The sequence below is a fragment of the Panthera leo genome, chromosome E2, assembly GCF_018350215.1.
Source record: "Panthera leo isolate Ple1 chromosome E2, P.leo_Ple1_pat1.1, whole genome shotgun sequence".
In the NCBI taxonomy this organism is placed as follows: Eukaryota; Metazoa; Chordata; class Mammalia; order Carnivora; family Felidae; genus Panthera; species Panthera leo.
In genome coordinates, this window is record NC_056693.1 from 6,068,537 (window position 1) to 6,088,742 (window position 20,206).

Consider the following 20,206-nt stretch of genomic DNA (forward strand, 5'->3'; position numbering starts at 1 on the left):
ACCCCGGCCCCGCACAGCATGCATCATAACAAAGTAGCCACCATTCCCTGCTTTCTCTAGCCATTTTCAGAACTTGAGAAGTCTACCGTGCTCTCCCGAGAAAGCATCTTTATGTAATAAATACTCTCCGAACACTTGAGTGAATAGAGTCATCATTCTTGACATCCAAACATCCTGTTCCAGTGGAGTAAGCACAAGTGCAAATGAGCAAAAAATGTTTGAGGGTAAATATGTGAGACTTCTCATTATCAAAAAAGATTCCCATTGTGTGTTCATTCTTGAGTAAATTCATGAACGTTTACCTTTTCAAATTATTTCCCTGAGCACACCAGCACAAAATATAGATTGTGTTACCTTTATCCTTACTTCTTACAGTATCTTCTTAACTTCTTCTGTCTTCTTATAGTGTCTTTATCCTTACTTCTGAAATTTTCTTTTACTTCCCAATACTTTTCATATGCCTACTTTTTGTTTTCATTTAATGTAACGGTGCAACACACTAGTCTCATTTTAGCATAAAAGGTATGTATAAATATCATCATATGGAGTATATTCATGAATGGGGAGGCAGGTTTTAGAGGGTGAGAGTTTGAAATTGCACCATGGTTATTTTCATTACAGCGACAAAAATAATCTGACATATACTATGAACTTTGAGATATACTGAGATATACTATGAATTTGAACTCTCAAATTCAACCTATGCATATATATTTCCTGAACTGCATATCTGAATCTAACATGGAAAAAAATTATGATATTCAACCTACAGAGCCAAAGGATGTATTATTAGTGTTCATTATGAAATGCCCCAAGGAGGTGGGATGCACGTGGGCTAATAACAGTCACATGATTCATTTAGGGTTACACAAAAGCTTACGTTTTAGTTACTTAGATATGAGAAATAGGGTATCCTAAATCAAATAGTATCAAAATGCAATTTCAGTGGTCAAATTTGAATCCTTCACAAGCATACTACTTTTGGGTTTGTTTTTGATTTGTTTTGTTTTGTTTTTAGAGAGCACAAGTAGGCAAGAGAGGCAAAGAGAGAGAATCCTAAGGCTCCACGCTCAGCAGAGAGCCCAACAGAGAGGTTGATCACATGACCCTGAGCCAAAATCAAGCCAGACACTCAACACACTGAGCCACCCAGTCACCCATACCTTGGTTCTTCTGATTAAAATGTCCTCTGTAACCTTTCAGTTTCCAAAAATAAGAGTAATTTTTATTCATCCATGATATATAACTATTACCTTTCAAAGAGGGAGAGACCATCATTACCCTCCATTTTCTCTACCACGTATATCATCCCCAGTAACCCATCATTCTCACATAAAAATCTCATTCTCTCAATGTAACGACCTACTCTGTTTCATGATCATCTTTCTCATAGAGTATTTGTTTCCTGTATTAACCAACAAAGGCTCTCAATGATACCACCAAATCCAGAGAAGTGCCTATGACCACAGAAAACATGACAATTAGGGTAATAGTTTTAGATCTATTCCCTACCACTCCCCATGCTCTCAGATTTATACTATACTGTATCTTAAAATTAGCATCCTAGTTTTTCCAGGGTATACACATATGACTAAGCCCCACCTAATGAAATAAGTTCCTTTAACCTTACTGATGCTTTCTCTGAAACCACCATGGTTGACAAATGAAACGCACGTAATGAAAGTATAACATCATTGGGTTCCAAACTTGAGGTTATAAAGTCATCAATAATAATGAACCCTCAAGAAACCTCAAATAATTAAAAAAAAAAAAAAAGCTATAGGGGTGCGTTGCTGGCTCAGCTGGAAGAGCATGTGACTCTTGATCTTAGGGTTTTGAGTTTGAGCCCCATGATGAGTGTAGAGAGGAAAATAAAATCTTTAAAAAAGATTTAAACAGAAGATGTTTAGGTCTTTCCACAGATACACTTGTTCCATTGACTCACATCATCTCCTGAGTTTAAATTTCTATGGAATTTAACACCTAAGATTGGTTAATCCTCCAAATAGACCTACTTCCCCCTAGTGTGAATTTTCTTATTGTAGTCCACTGGCTAAACAATCACCTTCATTACACATGTAATGTTTCTGTCCAGTATGAATTCTTTGGTGTTTCCTAAGGTAAAGACTTTGACATATTTGTATGGTTTCCATGTTATGTGAATTCTTTCAAGACCACAAACCACAAAGTTGTACATTTTGGTTTTTTTTTTTAATCACTGGAAGTCTGTACCTCTTAATCCCATCCACCTATTTTACTCCCCTTCCCAATCTGTACATTTTTTATAAACCTGATCATACTCATTACATTTGTAAGGTTTCCCTCTAGTAAAAATTACATTCACAAGATATAATAAGCTTTGGATAAGCCTTGCCATACATTCCATTTGTGTGCTTTCTTTTAGAGATTTATATTCTTTTATCAGGGGAGGTGTGAGCCATGGTTACAAGCTTTGCCACGTTAGTTTCATATGATTCCTCTCCATGATGGAATCTCTGGCGTTGAGTAAGCCTTGCTCATTTTATTTGCAAGGTTTCTTTCTCCTATGAGTTCTTTGATGATCCCCAAAGCTTGAGCTTTGAATAAAAGCACTGCCACACATATTAGGTTTATGCGGTTTCTTTTCACTATGTATTTTCTGATGCCTAGTAAGGTTTGCAAATTGGGTAAAAGCTTTGCCACACTCATTACATCTATAAGGTTTCTCTCCAGTATGGATTTTCTTATGCTGAGTAAGATGTGAACGTTCCGTAAAGGCTTTTCCACACTCAGTACATTTGAATGGTTTCTCTCCAGTATGAGTTCTCTCGTGACCTGAAAGATGTGAACGTTTGATAAAAGACTTATCACATTTATTACATTTATAAGGTTTTTCACCTGTATGAATTCTCTGATGGTCAGTAAGGTTTGAACTTTGGATAAAAGCCTTGTCACACACATTACATTTGTATGGTTTCTCTCCAGTGTGTATTTTCTGATGTGTAGTAAGATTTGAAAATTTGGTAAAAGCTTTGCCACATTCATTACATTTGTAAGGTTTCTCTCCAGTATGAGTTCTTTCATGACCCCAGAGGTTTGAACGTCTGCTAAAAGCCTTATGACATTTTCTACATTTATATGGTTTTTCTCCTGTATGGATCCTCTGATGTTCTATAAGGTTATAGCTTTGGATAAAAGCCTTGCCACATACATCACATTTGTATGGTTTCTCTCCAGGATGTGTATCCTGATGTCTAATGAGGTGGGAGCACTGCTTAAAAGTTTTGCCACACTCATTACATTTGTAAGGTTTCTCTCCAGTATGGATTTTCTCATGTTGAGTAAGGCCTGAACGCTCAGCAAAGGCTTTGCTACATTCATTACATTTGTAAGGTTTCTCTCCAGTATGGATTTTCTTATGTCGAGTAAGATGTGAGCGCTCCATAAAGGCTTTGCCACAGTCATTACATTTGTAAGGTCTCTGTCCAGAATGAATTCTCTCATGACTCATGAGATTTGAGCTTTTGCTAAAAGCCTTCCCACAGTCATTGCATTTGTAAGATTTTCCTCTAGTGTATGCTCTTCTGTCTTGTGCAGGTAACAAAGGATATTTAAAAATCTTCCTAGATTTATTCCAAATGTTTTTGGTACTGGGAGGAATTCCTTGAAGTGGTGAGACTGAGGAACCATTGCTGACAGACTTCTCAATTGGATTACTACATTCATACATTTTCTCCTCACTGTGAAATCTCTGGAGTTCAGCCAGATGTGCCTGCAAACTTAATCCAGTTCTATTTTCCACGCAGTTTATGTACTGGTTTCCAGAACCACTTCTGTTACCTCCCAGTTTTAACGAATTCCTCATAAATGGCTCCTCATGCATGAAATACTGGTATGTATTATTTCTTACAGAAACACTCTGCTTTTCAGGAAAAGTAACTGAGGACTGATTCAGTTGCCGATCTTTTCCACAAGTGAGATTTTTGTCATGGGTCAAAGGCACTTCTTTGTCATTTCTTGCATCATACTCCCACTGAGTCTCTAACTCATGCATATTTTCCCAGACTTCCTTGAGATCAAAATCCTGGATGCCATGACTTTCATTTCTCTCCAGTATTACCAGGTGGCACAATTCTCCTTTATTAATGTCCTCTATTGGTGATAATTCCTTGATTACAAATCCAGCTGAAGGGCTTCCTATCAAATAGAGTTGGAAGATAAATATTTTATACTAAATTGCATAATTACACACCCAAATAATACTTTATAATGAACAAAGGAAGCTTTTCAACCATGGTCTTCAAACACTATTGTTATATACAATGTTTTTAAATTTTGTTTTTATAAATGTGGGGATAATGCTTGTATTTGCACATCTATGGGAATATGATTGTGTTGTAAGTTAAAAGTCTGACCCTAGAGAAAGGAACTGATATAGCAACAGGCATAATATTGACTCATTCTGTAAGAATTTACACTATGGTATGAAGTAACAATGGAAAACATTCAACAGGGAGACAGTATGGTGTTATAGGACAGTATTTCCTCTAAAAATTATCAAACTAAATATCCCACGAATTCCATTTCTAGGTATATACTCAAAAGAATTATGTAATATATACATGTTCCATGAGACATGTACGAGAATGTTTTTTTATTTACTTAAGAGAGTGAGAGGGAGCTTGCAAATGGGGGAGGGGAAGGGAGAAAGAGAGAATCCCAGGCAGTCTTCACACTGTAAGCGCACTGCACAATGCTTGACTTGAACTCACAAACTGTGGGATCATGACTTCAGCGAAAATCCAGAGTCAGACACTTAACTGACTGAGCTACCCAAGCACCCCAAAATAAGGTATCATTATCTAAAAAGCTATGGCAAATCACATTAATGACATTTGTGACTAAAGCAGTAACTTAAAAAAAAAAAGTACGTTCTAAAGATATCACAAATACTCCATTTAAAGACTGCCATGGGGCACCTGGGTGGCTCAGTTGGTTGAGTGTCCGACTTTGACTCAGGTCATGACCGCATGATTTAGAAGTTCAAACCCCACTTCGGGTTTTATGCTGACACCTTGGAGCCTGGAATCTGCTTCAGATTCTGATTCTCTCTCTCCCTCCCTCCCTCTCTCTCTCTCTCCCTCCCTCCCTCCCTCCCCAACTCATGTGCTCTATGTTTCTCCCTCTCTCTCAAAAATAAACTTTTAAAAAAAGACCTAAATTTAATTGAGGAAAATATATGTTACAATAAAATATCCCTACACATTTATGAAAATGGCCAAAATTTAGAACACTAATACCAAATACTAGTGAGAATGTGGACCAATAAGAACTCTCATTCATTACTGGTGGGAATGTTGTACACCACTTTGGAAAACAAGTTGCACTTTCTTACAAAACTAAACATACTCTTAAATATGATTTAGCAGTCTCATTCATTGGTATTTACACAAATAAGTTGAAAATTTATATCTATACAAAAACCTACACATGAAATAGAGAAATCCTAAAATTTGTATGGAACCACAAATGACCCTAAATGCCCAAAGCATCTTGAGAAAGATGAACAAAGATGGAGGCATCACACTTCCTGATTTCAAACTCCCTGACTACAAATCTGTGGTAATTAAAACAGTATGGTATTAGCATAAATCTAATAGACACACAGATCAACAGAACAGAATAGAGCCCAGAAATAAACCCACACACATGGTCAATTAATTTACAACAAAGGAGGCATAACTATACAATGGGGAAAGCACAATGTCTTTAATAGATGGTTTGGGAAAACTGGACTCCCAACAGGTCAAAGAATGAAACTGGACCACTGTCTGAAACCATACACAAAAATTAGCACAGAATGGATTACAGACTTAAACCTAAGACGTGAAACCATAACATTCCTATAAGATACGGGGTAATGAGCTCCTTGATTCAGGTCTGGGCAATGATTTTTTTTTTTTTTTTTTTTTTTTACTTTGACACCAAAAGAAAAATCAACGAAAGCAAAGGTAAGTGGGACTACATCAAACTAAAAAGTATCTGCATGGCAAAGGAAACACTTTTTTAACAACATGAAAAGGCATCCTACTGGACAGGAGAAAGTATTAGCAAAATATGTATCTGATAAGGGGCTAATAATCCAAAACATGGCAAAAAGAAGCTCAAATAATCCAATTTAAGAAATAGGCAGAAGATATGAATAGACATTTTCCAAAGATCTAGAGATGGCAAAAGGACCATGAAAAGATGGCCAACATCATTCATCATCAGGGAAATGCAAATCAAAATCACCATGAGATATCACTTCACACCTATTAGAATGGCAGTTATCAAAGTATGATTTCTCTTATATGTGGAATCTTAAAAAAACAAAATAACCCCTCTTAGATACAGAGAATATGTGTGTGGTTGCTAGAGGCAGGTAGTTGAGGGGACGGTGGCAGAAATGGGTGAAGGTAATCAAAATATTAAACAAAACAAAACAAAACAAAAAAGATGCCTGCCTGGCTCAGTCCACAGAGCATGCAACCCTCGACCTTGGGGTTCTGAGTTCAAGCCCCATGTTGGGTGTAGAGATTACTTAAAAACAAAACAAAAATTGCTGCCACCTCTTGAGTTCTTAAAACCAAAAAATAAAAACAAAACAACCAAAAAAATATCAATATAGTGCTTTCCATATACCAAGAATACAACAAACATCTGTGGAATGATACGTTTTTCCTACAGAAAAGCTAACTAGAGATATCAGTAAGTTGTGCTCTATTTAACCTACATCTAGTTTTGATTTTCACTTTTTAGAATTATCTACATCATGCCTTCCCCCTAATTACTGCACAAGCGCCCAACCTCAAGAAGCCAGGATAGCCCAGGAAAGAAAGAGGCCTTAGCTCTACTCTAATAGACAGTTATTACCTTTTGTTTGTCTCCTGAAAAGTTCTGTCAAGGATACAAAATGGAAATGGAAAGTGAATAGTTCCGGGGGTTTGTACTACAGAGACCTCAGCTCTGACCTGTATGTTATGAGAACCATGAGAGATGGAGGGAAAGACTCTCTTAGAGACAGCCATCTCAGTCCCTCTCAAATCACAGCACCAGTATGGTCAGAGGGCCCAAATAACAGTGTTGTAGGTCCTAACAGTGGGAGTTTAAACTTGTACGTAATTTGATTTACTCATATGAATAACAGAATGAGAAGTGTGTGTGGGATGGGGGAAGATTTCCTTTGAAAGCTCCTAAGGGGGACACCTGGGTGGCTCAGTCGGTTAAGCGTCCGACTTCGGCTCAGGTCATGATCTCGCGGTCTGTGAGTTCGAGCCCCGTGTCAGGCTCTGTGCTGACAGCTCAGAGCCTGGAGCCTGTTTCAAATTCTGTGTCTCCCTCTCTCTGACCCTCCCCTGTTCATGCTCTGTCTCTCTCTGTCTCAAAAAAATAAATAAACGTTAAAAAAAAAAATTAAAAAAAAAAAAAAAAAAAACAAGCTCCTAAGAAATAAACTTTTATTTTCCCACAGATCCTTCCCAAACAATACTTAATGGACCTGCTTACTCTGTGCCCATTTCAGTTTTGACTTATGCTCACATCCCAACACATTCCCACCTGTCTGGATGTTCTCCTATATTCACTTCACTTTCCACAGTCCAGGGATCTTTCCCCTGGAAAGAGATGATAGAGATGATATTCAGTTCAAGAAAAGATTTCTATTTATGAAGAAAAACAAAACATGTTCTGCTTCTCTTCCAGAACACATTCCCAGCTCATTTTTCAGCAAAGAAGAAAGGACATTCAGTATATGTGGGTGTAGAAACATACTTCAAAAATTAGTCAACTGAGTGCCTGAATGCTTAAGGATTATTTTAGGTATGCAGAGATCTGGTTCTTTCCAAGAAATACTGAACCAAAAGCACAAGGGTAAGACCACAGAATCAGATATTTTAAAAAATTCATAAGGTTTCCTTTTTCCCCCCCAACTTTAAGTAACTTTATTGTCTCTGAGCCTTATCTTTAATGATGTCAGTGAAACTGGACTTTACTAAGACTTTAAGGATTTTTATATCCTATTCCCCAGACTCCCAGATTGTTATTTAAATTCTAGTTAGTTAACATACAGTGTAGTATGGGTTTCAGTAGAATTTAGGGATTCATCACTTACAAATAACACCCAGTGCTCATCCTCACCAGTCCCCTCCCTTAAGCTTTTCTGACTACTAATGTTCTGCAAGCACCTAAACAAGCAGGAATGCAGAACTTCTGAAGGAAAGGGAAGTTAGAGTCCATTTGCCACATTATGATGCCTTTCCATTCTCAATTAAAACAGCTGCAATCATTCCCTTACAAACAGGGATTTGAAACTCCTATGATCAAGTCAAAAGAAAATGCAGACATAAAAAGTAATTACCGACTTCGGGAGGGAAGTTATCCTCACCCAGGGAGACCAGGTTCCTGTAGTTCTCCAACATCACGTCCCTGTACAAGGCCCTCTGAGCAGGGTCCAGGCACTCCCACTCCTCCTTAGAGAATTCTATGGCCACATCCCTGAATGTCAACCGCCCCTGAAAGGAAAACACATTTCACCAAGTGGACAGGGAAAGTGTTCTTATTTGACACAAAACAAGAGAAGCACAGATGTGTAAAGACTGACTTGGCTGGAGTGAGTGCTATTTGATCCATGCAATATAATTTTGAGCAACTTACACTTAACATAAAAACAAGCCATTTTAAAGTACCGTTTGGGGGCATTTAGTGCACTCACAATATTGCACAAACATCACCTCTGTCTAGATCCAAAACATTTTTATCATCCCCAGAGAAAATACTTATTAAATACTATTAAAGCAGGTGCTTCCTATTCCCCAGTCCCTGGCAACCACTAATGCTTTGTCTCTATGGATTTACCAATTTTGGATCTTTTCATGTAAGAAGGGATCAAAAATGTGACCTTTTGCATCTGCCTTCTTTCATGTAGAATAATGTTTGGGGTTCATCCATGATACAGTATATATCAGTGGTACATTTCCTTTCTTCTGGAAAGGACTAGACTATAGACTAGTCATTGCAGGATTAGTCTATTGCAGACTATAGGACTAGACATTGCAGGACTAGACTATATTCATTCAACTACTGATGGGCATTTGGTTGTTATCAACTTTGGTTAATATTAGTAATTTGCTACGAACTTTCAAGTACAAGTGTTTGGATATCTGTTTTCAATTCTTTTGTTATATACCTAGGAGTGGAATTACTGGGGCACATGGTTTAATTTTTTTAAGAATCTGCCATGTGCTTTTGCACAGCAGCTACACTTTAACAGCAATGTGTCATGATTCTAATTTCTTCACCTCTTTACCAACACTTTTTTTGCTGTTGTTCTTTTACAGTAGTCATCCTAGTGGGTGTGAAATGATCACTTGTGGTTTTGAGTTTGCAATTTACTAATGACTACTGTCACTGAATATCTCTTCATGTGCTTGTTTCATTTGTGTATCTTCTATGGAGAAATGTCTATTAAGATCCTTTGACCATTTTTTAAGTTGGGTTCTGTGTATTTTGGTTGTTGAGTTGTAGAAGTTCTTCATATATTCCAGGTTCTAGACCCTTTGTAGATATGGACTGGCAAATTATTTCCTCCCATTTATTAGATTGTTTCACTTGTGTGAGAATGTCCTTCATTGCACAGACATGATTAATTCTGATGATGACCAATTTATCTACTTTGTCTTTTTCTCTTTCGATTTGGGATCATGTATAAAAATCCACTGCCAACCCTCAGGTCATGAAGATTTACCCCTATGTTTTCACCTAAGAGTTTTATAGTTTTAGCTCTAACATTCAGTCTTTGATTAATTCTGAACTGATTACCTTATATGGTACAAGGTAGTTTCAATTTCATTCTCCCATAGACTCTAGTTTTGCCAGTACCATTTAAGAGAGTATTGTTTTTCCGCTGTTTTTGGCACACTTGTAAAAAAGGAATGGATTATACATGCATGGTTTTATATGTGGAGGCTCAGTTCTATTACTTTGTTCTATATATCTAGTCTCTGCTGGAATTGTAGTTTTGATTACTCAAAATTTGTAGTAAGGTTTTATGCCAGGAATTCTAGGTCCTCCAATTTTGTTCTTTCTCACATTTATTTTGGTTATCTGGCATCCTTACCAATTCAATAGGAGTTTTAGAATCAGGATTCCCATTTGGGCAAAGATATTGGGATTTTGCTGAGGACTGCATTACTCTTTATATTGCTCTGGAAAGGATTCCCATTTTACAGTCTTGCAATCCACAAACACAGGACATTTTCACATTTATTTAGGTTTTCTTTAATTTTCCTCAGCAGCTTTCTGGTTTTCACTGTGTATAAATCTTCCATTTCCTTCGTTAAATTTATTCCCATTTGTTTTCTTGCTCTTATAAATTGTTTACTTACTTTCCATTTGTTGACTGCTACTGTACAGAAATGTAACCTGAATTTTGAGTGTTAATATTGTATGCTGTAACTTCAATGAATTCATTCTAAGTCTGAGCTTTCTTTATTTCTAAATAGGAGATCATGTATACTATGAATAGAGAGATAGTTTGATTTCTTTTCCCATTTTGACACATTTTATTTATTTTTCCTCTGTGTTTTCTCTGTCTAGAACTTCCAGTACAGTGTTGATATGTGGTGTCAAAATGGGCCACACTTGTTTTGTTCTTGGTATTAGGAGGACGTTTTCAGTTGTTTACCATTGATGTTAGCCATGGAATTTTAATAATACCCTTTTTCAAACAGCAAGTCTACTCCTAATTTTTGAGTGTTTGTTGGATAAAGTGTCCTGTACATGTCTGCTGAATCTAGCTGGTTTACAGTGTTGCTCACTCCTTTATTATTGATATCTGGTTGTTCTACCCATTATTAAAAAGGGAGTATGAGGTCTCCAACTAGTAGAGAACTGTCTCCTCAATTTTTGCTTCAAAAAATTGGGGGCTTTGTTGTTATGTATTTATTATTTATACTCGGTTTATCTTCCTGATGAATTGGCCCTTTTTTCAATATATAATGTCATTCAACATCTTTGATAATAATTTTACTTAAAGTCTATTTTGTCTGATATTTGTATACCTATCCAGATAAGTTTCATTATTATCTGCGTGGAATATCTTTTTCCATCCTTCCACTTTCAACATATTTGTGTATCTAAAGTGAGCCTTGGGGCACCTGGGTAGGTCAGTCAGTTAAGCGCCTGACTGGATTTCAGCTCAAGTCATGATTTCACATTTCGTATGTTCAAGCCCCGCACGGGCTCCGTACTATCAGTGTGAAGCCTGCTTGAGACTCTCTCCCTCTCCCTCTCTCTTTCTGCCCCTCCCCCATGCACACTCTCTCAAAATAAATAAATAAAAACTTAAAAAAATAAAGTGAGCCTTTTGTAGACAGAGAGTGGAATCATTTTTAAACATTAACTCCTTTGTCTTTTATTAGAGAGTTTAATTTATGTACATTTCAAGTTACTACTGGTAAGAATTACTTTTGACATCTGCTGTATGTCTGATATTTTGTTTCATAATTCCTCCCTTCTTTGGGTGTCTGTGCCTCTGCGTACATGCCATTTTGATTGCCTCTGTATTTATTTTTCCATTTTCAAGTTATTTTCTGAGTGGTTATCCTGGGGATTGCAGTTTACACATTAATAATATTTGAATTTCAGTTGATACTAACTTAGCTTTAATAGCATACAAACAACTGTTGTTATACAGTCACCCTTTATGTTCTTATTGTCAAAAGTTATTCCTTTGTAAAAGACATGAACAGATGTTTTATACACTCAAGAACAGATTTTTATTATTGTTTTACACATCTGTCTTTTAAGACACATAGGAAAAACTGAGTTAGAAAACAAAAATATAATAATACTGGCTTTTATATTCACTTATGTAGTTTTACTAGTGTTCTTTATTTGTTTCTATGGCTTTGATGTACCACTAGTTTCCATCCTTTTCAGCCTGAAGAACTCCATTTGGTATTTCATATAAGCTAAGTCTGTAAGTGTGAACTCCCTCAGCTTTTGTTCATCTAGGAGTCTCTTAATTTTACTATCAATTTTGAAGTATAGTTGCCTCATAAGGAATTCCTGACAGGTTTTTATTTTTGTTTTTTAATATTTCAAGCTTTTAATACCACAGGAGACTGCTTCCTGGCCTCCACAGTTTCTGAGGAGAAATAGGCTGTTAAACTTATTGAGAAGCCCTGTACATGAGAAGTTGTTTCTGTCTTGCTACGTTCCGCATTCACTCCTTTGTCTTATAAAAGTTGACTGATTATGTGCTTGCCAGGGATCTCCATGCATCTGTCATAGCTGAAGTTCATTGAGTTTTTGGATGTGTAGGTTGTTTTTGATAAATTTGACAAGTTTTTAGCTCTTATTTCTTCAAATATTCTTTCTCCCCTTTCTTCTTTATCCTTTCCTTCTGGGACTCCTATTATGTGCCTATCAGTATTCTTCATAGTGTCCCAGAGGTTTCTTTGTCTCTGTTCATTTTTCCTTTTTTCCCTTTTCTGCTTTTGTCCCCTTTCTTCTGCTCACACTTGATAATTTCAGTTAACCGATGTTTAGGTTCACTGATTCTTTCTTATTGCCCACCTGCTGATGAACTCTCTAGTGAATTTTGAGTTTTGGTGTCTATACTTGCCTAACTCCAGAATTTCTATTCCATCACTTTACTATAATTTCTATCTCCTTAGTGACTGACATTTTTTATGTGTTGAAACACTGTTCTACTTCTTAGTTCTCTTCCATGTTTTCCTTTAGCTGAATATTTTCAAGACAGTTGATTTAAAAATCTTTATTTAGTGAGTGCCTGGGTGGCTCGGTCGGTTAAGCGTCCGACTTCGGGATGGGTCATGATCTTGCAGTTCGTGGGTTTGAGCCCAGGTCGAGCTCTGTGCTGATGGCTCAGCGCCTGGAGCCTGCTTCGGATTCTGTGTCCCTTTCTCGCTCTGCCCCTCCCCTCTCATGCTCTGTCCCTCTCTCAGAAATAAATATTAAAAAAAAAAAAAAAATTTAAATCTTTATTAAGTGGAATGTCTCTGCCTCCTCAGAAAGACCATCATTAACGTGCTTAAGATGTACAATCATAAGATATCCTTAGATATCTGTAGTGAAGTCAGTCTTCTCAGAAGCAGCCACGATGACATTCTTTGTAACAGTAAGAAATTGTAAAAGACCCATGTTTCTTCATTTAGAGAATGTTCCAATGAGGATCTAAAAAAGCAGTTATCTCTACGTTTACTAACATGAGAACAACTTCAAGACATATGGTATGTAAATATTTCAATCTGCAGAGTAAAATATGATGAGAAAACATTTACTGAAGAATATATTCTAAAATCACATTACAATATGTAAATGCATTTTTAGAAGATTTGCGCTAAAGAGAACATAGCTTCTGGGTGAAGACAATCTGTGATGGTAGGAGATGTGACAGGGAAGGGGATATTTTACTTCTTAGTTTCTAAAATGCATCCCTGTGTGAATCTGAACCACAAAAATATACACTAGGGGGGTTTAATACAAAAGAAAAATAGTAACATTTAAGAATAATTCGTAAAATGAAAATTGAGCACCAGCCTTTCTGATGACAGAAAGTTCTGCTCCTATGTCTGGTTAAACTAGAAACATTTTTATCTAAAAGATGCACAGTGTAAGAGTTCCTAAAAGAACACCATGGTCTTTTTGAGATGAATGCACTGTAAATAATTCAAGAACATGTAGTGTTAGAGAAGTAGGTTGATTCTATACTTTAAAACCAATGTTAATAAAACAAAATACTCACTCTATTCTTTATTCCTACTTTGAACTTCCCATTCTATTCCAAAGTATTAATATTGTGGAGTCAGAAGCACAAGGACTCCCTCATTTAACATCAAAAGGCGTTTGTAAAATCAGACAAAGCAAATTTCCCCCATCAGTCTTATTTTCCAGGGTTCCTCAGGTACTTGTGCACATTAATACGTTACTTACATATGTAATCTCTTTAATACTCATTTATTTATATGAGCCGAAAGGGCATCCAGAAGGGGTCTCTGAAGAATCCTTACTGCCTAACCTCAGGGACACCACAATGCCCACTCCCCATCTCCAGTCCTTGCCTACATAGAAAATCCTTCACAGGATGACTATCGAAAAGGAGCCTCTTCCCAAGTTCCATGTCACTGGGTCAGACTGAGTTGGACTCTGTATGGAGATGAGAGGAGACCGGGAGAAGGCCCTGGGTGTGAGTAAACAATTTAGGCAGGACATCTCGGAGACAGAGAAGATTAACAAGTCCAAAATATGACATTTTAAGAAGAAGAACAATTAATGAAAAATATGACTTTTACCTGGAGAAGAGCCATTCCTCCCTTTTCTCTCTCTTCTTCTAGCCTTCTTTCTTAGGTAAGGTTATACTGTGTGACAAAAGGAATGTTGTTTAATGTTTAGAATCAACATAACCCCTTCCTCTGCCACAATATACATACGGGGAGAAACTTACTATGGGAAAAAGTCCTTTGCTGCCCACTGCAACAGGAGGGATGCAGGGACAATAAAATCTAAAAGGGAGCCAACAAGTGCATTTTTTCACCCACTTTTCCAGAAAGCCCTCCACTCCTGCTGAAACATACACACTCTATGCAACTGCATCGTCCGCTGTCTCCTTGCACGCGGCAAAAGGGAACTGGCTCTTTCAAGTCCTTGGCTCCTCCCTAGGCAGCCAGCGTGCAATGAATGGTTGATGCAGGCCCCAGAAGCCCGTCCATGCCATCAATTTGGAACAACTCTTAAGGGGCACCCGAGCTCCAGAACTCCCTGGTAACTATACTGAGAGTTCACATCTTTGTCCTGATGGTGATGGGAAGCCGTAAGTGGGTTTAATGTCAAAAGATGACACAATCAAGTTTTGAACATTTAGTTATGATACAGAGAGATGGTGGAGCTGACAGAGGCATATCCCTGTCTCTAAGACTATACAGCTGCCTCTTTCTTACTGGTTTTCATTATTTTTGGAACTGGGTCACATTTTAAACTCCAACCGCACACCCTCTCCCAGAAAACTGCCAAAGACACACACACACCCAACTTTGAAAATCCTTTCAGGGATCTTATTACCTCAGGTTCAGAATTCTTGGTCTATCGACGCATGTTACAGGTGAGTGCACTGGGGCTCAGAGGGGGAGTTACTTTACCAAGTTACCCTGAAGAAGTCTGAGTAGCATGAACAGAACTGGGTGGAAGTAAATTCTGAAATGGTGGCCTGGACAGGTTTAATGAGAAAGGGTTTTCCGGATTACCTTTCATATTCCTGAACAAGAGAAGCTTCCCTTTCATGGGTTTAATCAAACCCATTTAATTCCTCTTTTCCAGAAAAACTATACGAAATTACAAATAGTTACAGATAGTGGAAAACACAAACAAGGGTCACCTGGGGAGAGGAGCTCTGGGCAATCTCTGCACCATAAACGGATGGGCTCTGCTGGAACAAAGTTCCACATCAATCCAGACCGTTCTTCAACATCTGTACAGAAAAGACAAAGGGAACTTGAGGGGAACATCTACTTAGTTGCAGACTTCAGCTCAGAACTCAGTAATGTAAAAGATCACTTAAGGGAAGAAGAGAACTGTTGAATATTAAATTAACTGCCTAAACTAGGTTTTGAGTGTTAAAAGATTACCGACATCCTTTATGGATATGTAACGAAATACCATGAAGTTATTTACCAGACATTAAAGAACAATTCCAACTTGTGAAAGAGTAGACAGCATGTAAAACTCATAATCTGAACAATAAAAATTAAGAGGGAAAATAACTTGGAAATTAAAAAGATATCCAATGGATTATGATATTAAAGATAAAGAGGATACATCAAATTTAGAAAAGAATGCGACGAGCCATCAAAAAAGGAGAGAGAAATAGTACTGTTAATAATGGCCATTGTAAAAAGCACCATGTGGTGCCCATTAAGTGACTGAGCTAGTCCTCTGCCCTCTAGATGAGTAGGGGTTGCAAATGGAATGATCTTCTGATGCAATACTTAGAAAGTACAGATGCCTCCAACACCTGGTTTCACACCTCTCATTCTCTTCTGCATAACTGAAACAATTCCCAAATTTTAATTAACGAGGTCACAGGGCCACAAATCAGCACTTCACAACTTAATATCCCATACCCAATCAATTCAGTACTCACCTGGGTTTGGGTCCTGTGCTTTGTCCCAGACCACTCACTACGTGTTTTGTTCTCTGTATAAGTCTCTCTGTGTCCTTGTTTCTCCTCAGTCTTTTTGTCCATTTCCGTTTCCCTCCCTCGCTATTCCTCCTTCAACCGTGTGACCCCACTCTGCTGCAGTCTGTTTCAATCCCCGCCGTTCCTCCCACACTTTCCGACTCCGCAGATTTCTGCGTCTTTCCCCGCCATCTCTGCCCCCACTCTGCCCTCCCTGCGGCGGCGCGAAGGGCCTGCATCCACCTCCCTAGTGACGACTGTGCTCGACGCGGTTGGGGGTTGGGGGGTGGCGACCGGGGGGAGACTCGGGAGTCAGAGAAAGGTTCTGAGCAGGAAAACGACCGGCAAGGCGACTGGGGTCTGTAAGGGCCAAAGCAGAAAGGCTGGGCCCGAACCTGCCTCACAGAGATTTTAACCGGAAACGAACGCTGACGCCCGTGACCCGCACCGACTGGGCTCCGAACGTCTTATGGCCACGCCGCGAGAGGCGACAGGGACGAACTCCCAGCGAGAGGGATGAGTGGTTTCAAAGATTTTACCTTACCAGGCGCCCCCGAAACCTGGGTGGGGAGGCGGGGCCCGAGGAGCCGCTCCAGGGCAGGAACCAGAAAAATGGAGACTCACTCATCCGAGCGCAACCGTTGCTCCGGGAACTCGGCTTCCGGGTCTGCAGGAAAGCGCGCATGCGCATGGGTCTCGTCGGTCAGCCGGGGCGCTCTCAGGGCGGAGCCGGGGCGGTTGCGGAAGCGGCGGGTGTGGGCGGGACCCCGGCGCGCTGGGTTGCCTGCCGGGCGGGACCCCGGCGCGCTGGGTTGCCTGCCTTGCACCACACGGGGGCCTGCCGTTTGGTCTTCTGTTTGTCCTTCCTGCCCTGCGGTTTCGGGTTCTGCTTTTGGATTCCTTCCAGTCCCGCTGGTGTCGTTTGGAGCCAGGCTGGGCACAAGGTTAGGGAAGGGTGGGCCGCTTCTGTTGGGAGTGGTGGTATTTGACAAGTTGATCACGGTGCCCATGGGAACATTTTTAGCGAGCGGTGCAGATTGGCCTCCAGCGGGAGAGGCGGAGCAGCGATGCTACCTGGGGCCGGGGCGTCCTCGTGGGGCGACTGAGACCCTGACAGTGACAGCTCCTTGTTTAATGAAGTTAAAGCCGGGTGGTCAGTATCGGTGATGGACGCTAGAATGCGACATGCAAAACTCTTCTGTGGGGAATGTGCAGTTTGGTACTAGTTGTAATTTTCACTGAACTGTCACTTCTTCTCCCCATTGGCCCTTCTGCTCTCCTGGGGGTTCCAGGCCAGGCTCTGGGCTGTGGGGGGGTGAGGGTTGGCACATTGCTTTAAAGAAGCAAACATTTCTGCCTCTATGGGTTATCAATTTTTCTCTCTTTATTTGATATTGGAATCCACACCTTCGAGGTGAATTATAAATCCAAACGCCTTTGAGACCTACCAGATGGCACCTGTATTTTGCTTAACCTTTAATTACTAAATATCATTGCAATTTTAGTTTAAAATTTTTTTCACTTCTTTTGGAAGACTAGTTTTTACTTGAAAATTAGATTTTTAAATATGTATTTATTTTGTGGGAGAGTACAGGGGCAAGTGCAAGCAAGGGAGGGGCAGAGAGCTAGATCTAGAAACCCAAGCAGGCTCTGAGCAGAGCCCTCTGCCCACCCCACCCCCCCCAACCCCCATTCTGGGCTGGATCTCACAAATCCTGAGATCATGACCTGAACCAAAACCAAGAGTCTGAGGCTTAATTAACCGACTGAGCCAGCCAGGTGCCTAGAAAATTAGATTATTTTAACTGATCGCTTCGTTTTCTGTTTCTGAATGCTTCGTGCGAAGTGCAGTTAACGTAGCTTCTAAAATGTGTACTCTTTCAGAGATACTTAACTTTTCCTAGTACTGATGAAATACTGGTTTTGAGATATTTCCAGAGACATGTGGTAAGGATGTCTGTTCTTTACGTGAATAATACAAGCAAATAGTAAAACTAGTTTTTCACATCTTCAGTAGCATCATATACACTCTTAATAATTTTTAATACGAAATATGCAAGTTAATAGCTCCTCTTCTGTTTCCTGTGGAAATTCTGAAGGTGGTGCTGGCTGCATTTGCTTTTCACACCCTCTCTGTTATGTGACTGCCCCCTCCAGTGCTTAAATCTCTGCAAGGAGTGAATGAACAAATGACTACACATTGTTTAACAGTTTACAATAATTTATAGGTATCTTGTCATTTTAGAGGGCTGTATATTCTTTCTGCAGCATGCAGAGATGACCTGGGACACAATGAGGTCAGGACTCCAGAGAACAAAAGGGCTGATTGTTAAAACAAAACAAAACAAAAAACAAACATGGAGTGATTAGATCAGAGGGGTTCATGACCCACCAACTGGGGTTTTCAGAGAGAGCCAAATAAAAAGGTTGAAGAGAGAGCATAAAACGATACAAAGGTGCTTATCAAGACAAGGATGCCTTGGGTAGCCCTCACTTCTGGGGAAATTCTGGAGATGTTGTCCTGTGAATGTGCTGGACCCACTGCTTGTATCTTAAGAGCTTGAAAACTATGGAGTTGCTGGCCCAGATCGTGAATCCCAAATGTCTGACAGTAGAGAACGTTAAAAGTAGGACATGTGCTGATTGTGTGATCTTCTTATTCAGCACCCCCAGTCATATTTCTATATAATGTTTCCACTGTTCATTGTCAGTCACAAGAAGAAAGTGGTATTTGCCAGCACAGTTAGGATCCAGCCGCTGATTGTTAGGCACACAGAGCTTTTATTTTAAGTTCTATCATCTTGGAGTTCCTGGGGCCATCGTGATGTCCTGGAAGACACTCAAGAAGCAGGTGGTGCCAATGGATACACCAGTGGCCACTCTGAACATACAAAACAAGTTGCATCAAAACTCAACGAAGATATTTTTCAAGCCAAAAGTGTTGCTGAGCAACGTCTTTAATGATGATGAGCCAGAGGTTGGCTACAGTCAGGTGCTTGAGAAGCAGGTCTTAGGAAGGTATTTAATCATTTTTAATTATTTTTTACTGTATAGACTTCTCTTTTGTTTGACCTTTATCCCGCTGTAGGATGTGAAGAATAAGAACACTTATTGTCATTTTGGTAGGAATCCCCATTTGCCAAATGCCAAGCATTAATAATGTTATACCTACTGTAGTTTTTGCTGGGTATTAACTTTTCTTATGCACTTTGGCATACTTCTGAATTTTTAACTTCACTGATCTAATAGTTCGTAAATAAACATCTGATAAGGATAACCATACTCATTTTGGGTTTTTAAAAGAGTTTTTGTGTGTATTGTTTTTTGTTCAATATTCTATAAGATTTTTGCAGTAACATTGTTAGTTCAAAAAACTGGCTGATGGTATGTATGTCAGGATCCAATTAAATTTATAAGTTACTTTAAGAAGAATTGACCTTTTTATAATATTGAGTTTTTCTACCCAGGAACATGATGTAAATTTACTTTCATTTATTTCTACTTTCATGTATTTCAGGAATGTTTTATTTTTTCACCATATAGGCTTTACATATTTTGTTAGATTCATTCCTAGTTAGTATATTTCATTTTTTAAAGTTACTTGTTTTTTTATTTAGAGTGCAAGAGAAAGAGAGAGGGTAGGAAGAGGGAAGGGGGGTGGAATTCCAATCAGTCTCCATGCTCAGCATGGAGGTGGATGTATCACTCCCTGGGCTGAAACCAGGAGTTGGCCACTCAACTGACTGAGACACACACCCACGTGCTCGTATTTCATTTTAGGATACACTATTTTTTGTTTTCTTTTGTTATTTATTTGTTTATTTTTATTTTTTTCATTTACATCTAAGTTAGTTAGCATATAGTGCAACAGTGATTTCAGGAATAGATTCCTTTATGCCCCTTACCCATTTAGCCCATCCCCCCTCCCACAACCCCTCCTGTAACCCTCTGTTTCTTCTCCATATTTAAGAGTCTCTTATGTTTTGTCCC

General features: G+C 39.0%; 1 protein-coding gene across 1 annotated transcript in view; it reads right to left on the reverse strand.

Moving 5' to 3' along the window:
- Positions 1-1,855: 1,855 nt before the first annotated feature.
- The window catches only part of LOC122208856 (zinc finger protein 28-like), a 53,573-nt gene continuing 35,222 nt past the window's right edge, over positions 1,856-20,206 (reverse strand). The window contains 4 exon segments of the mRNA XM_042920312.1: positions 1,856-4,176; positions 8,378-8,531; positions 14,337-14,379; positions 16,841-17,258. Of these exon segments, the coding sequence (XP_042776246.1) occupies positions 2,522-4,176; positions 8,378-8,531; positions 14,337-14,379; positions 16,841-17,258 (2,270 nt within the window). The 3' untranslated portion in view covers positions 1,856-2,521.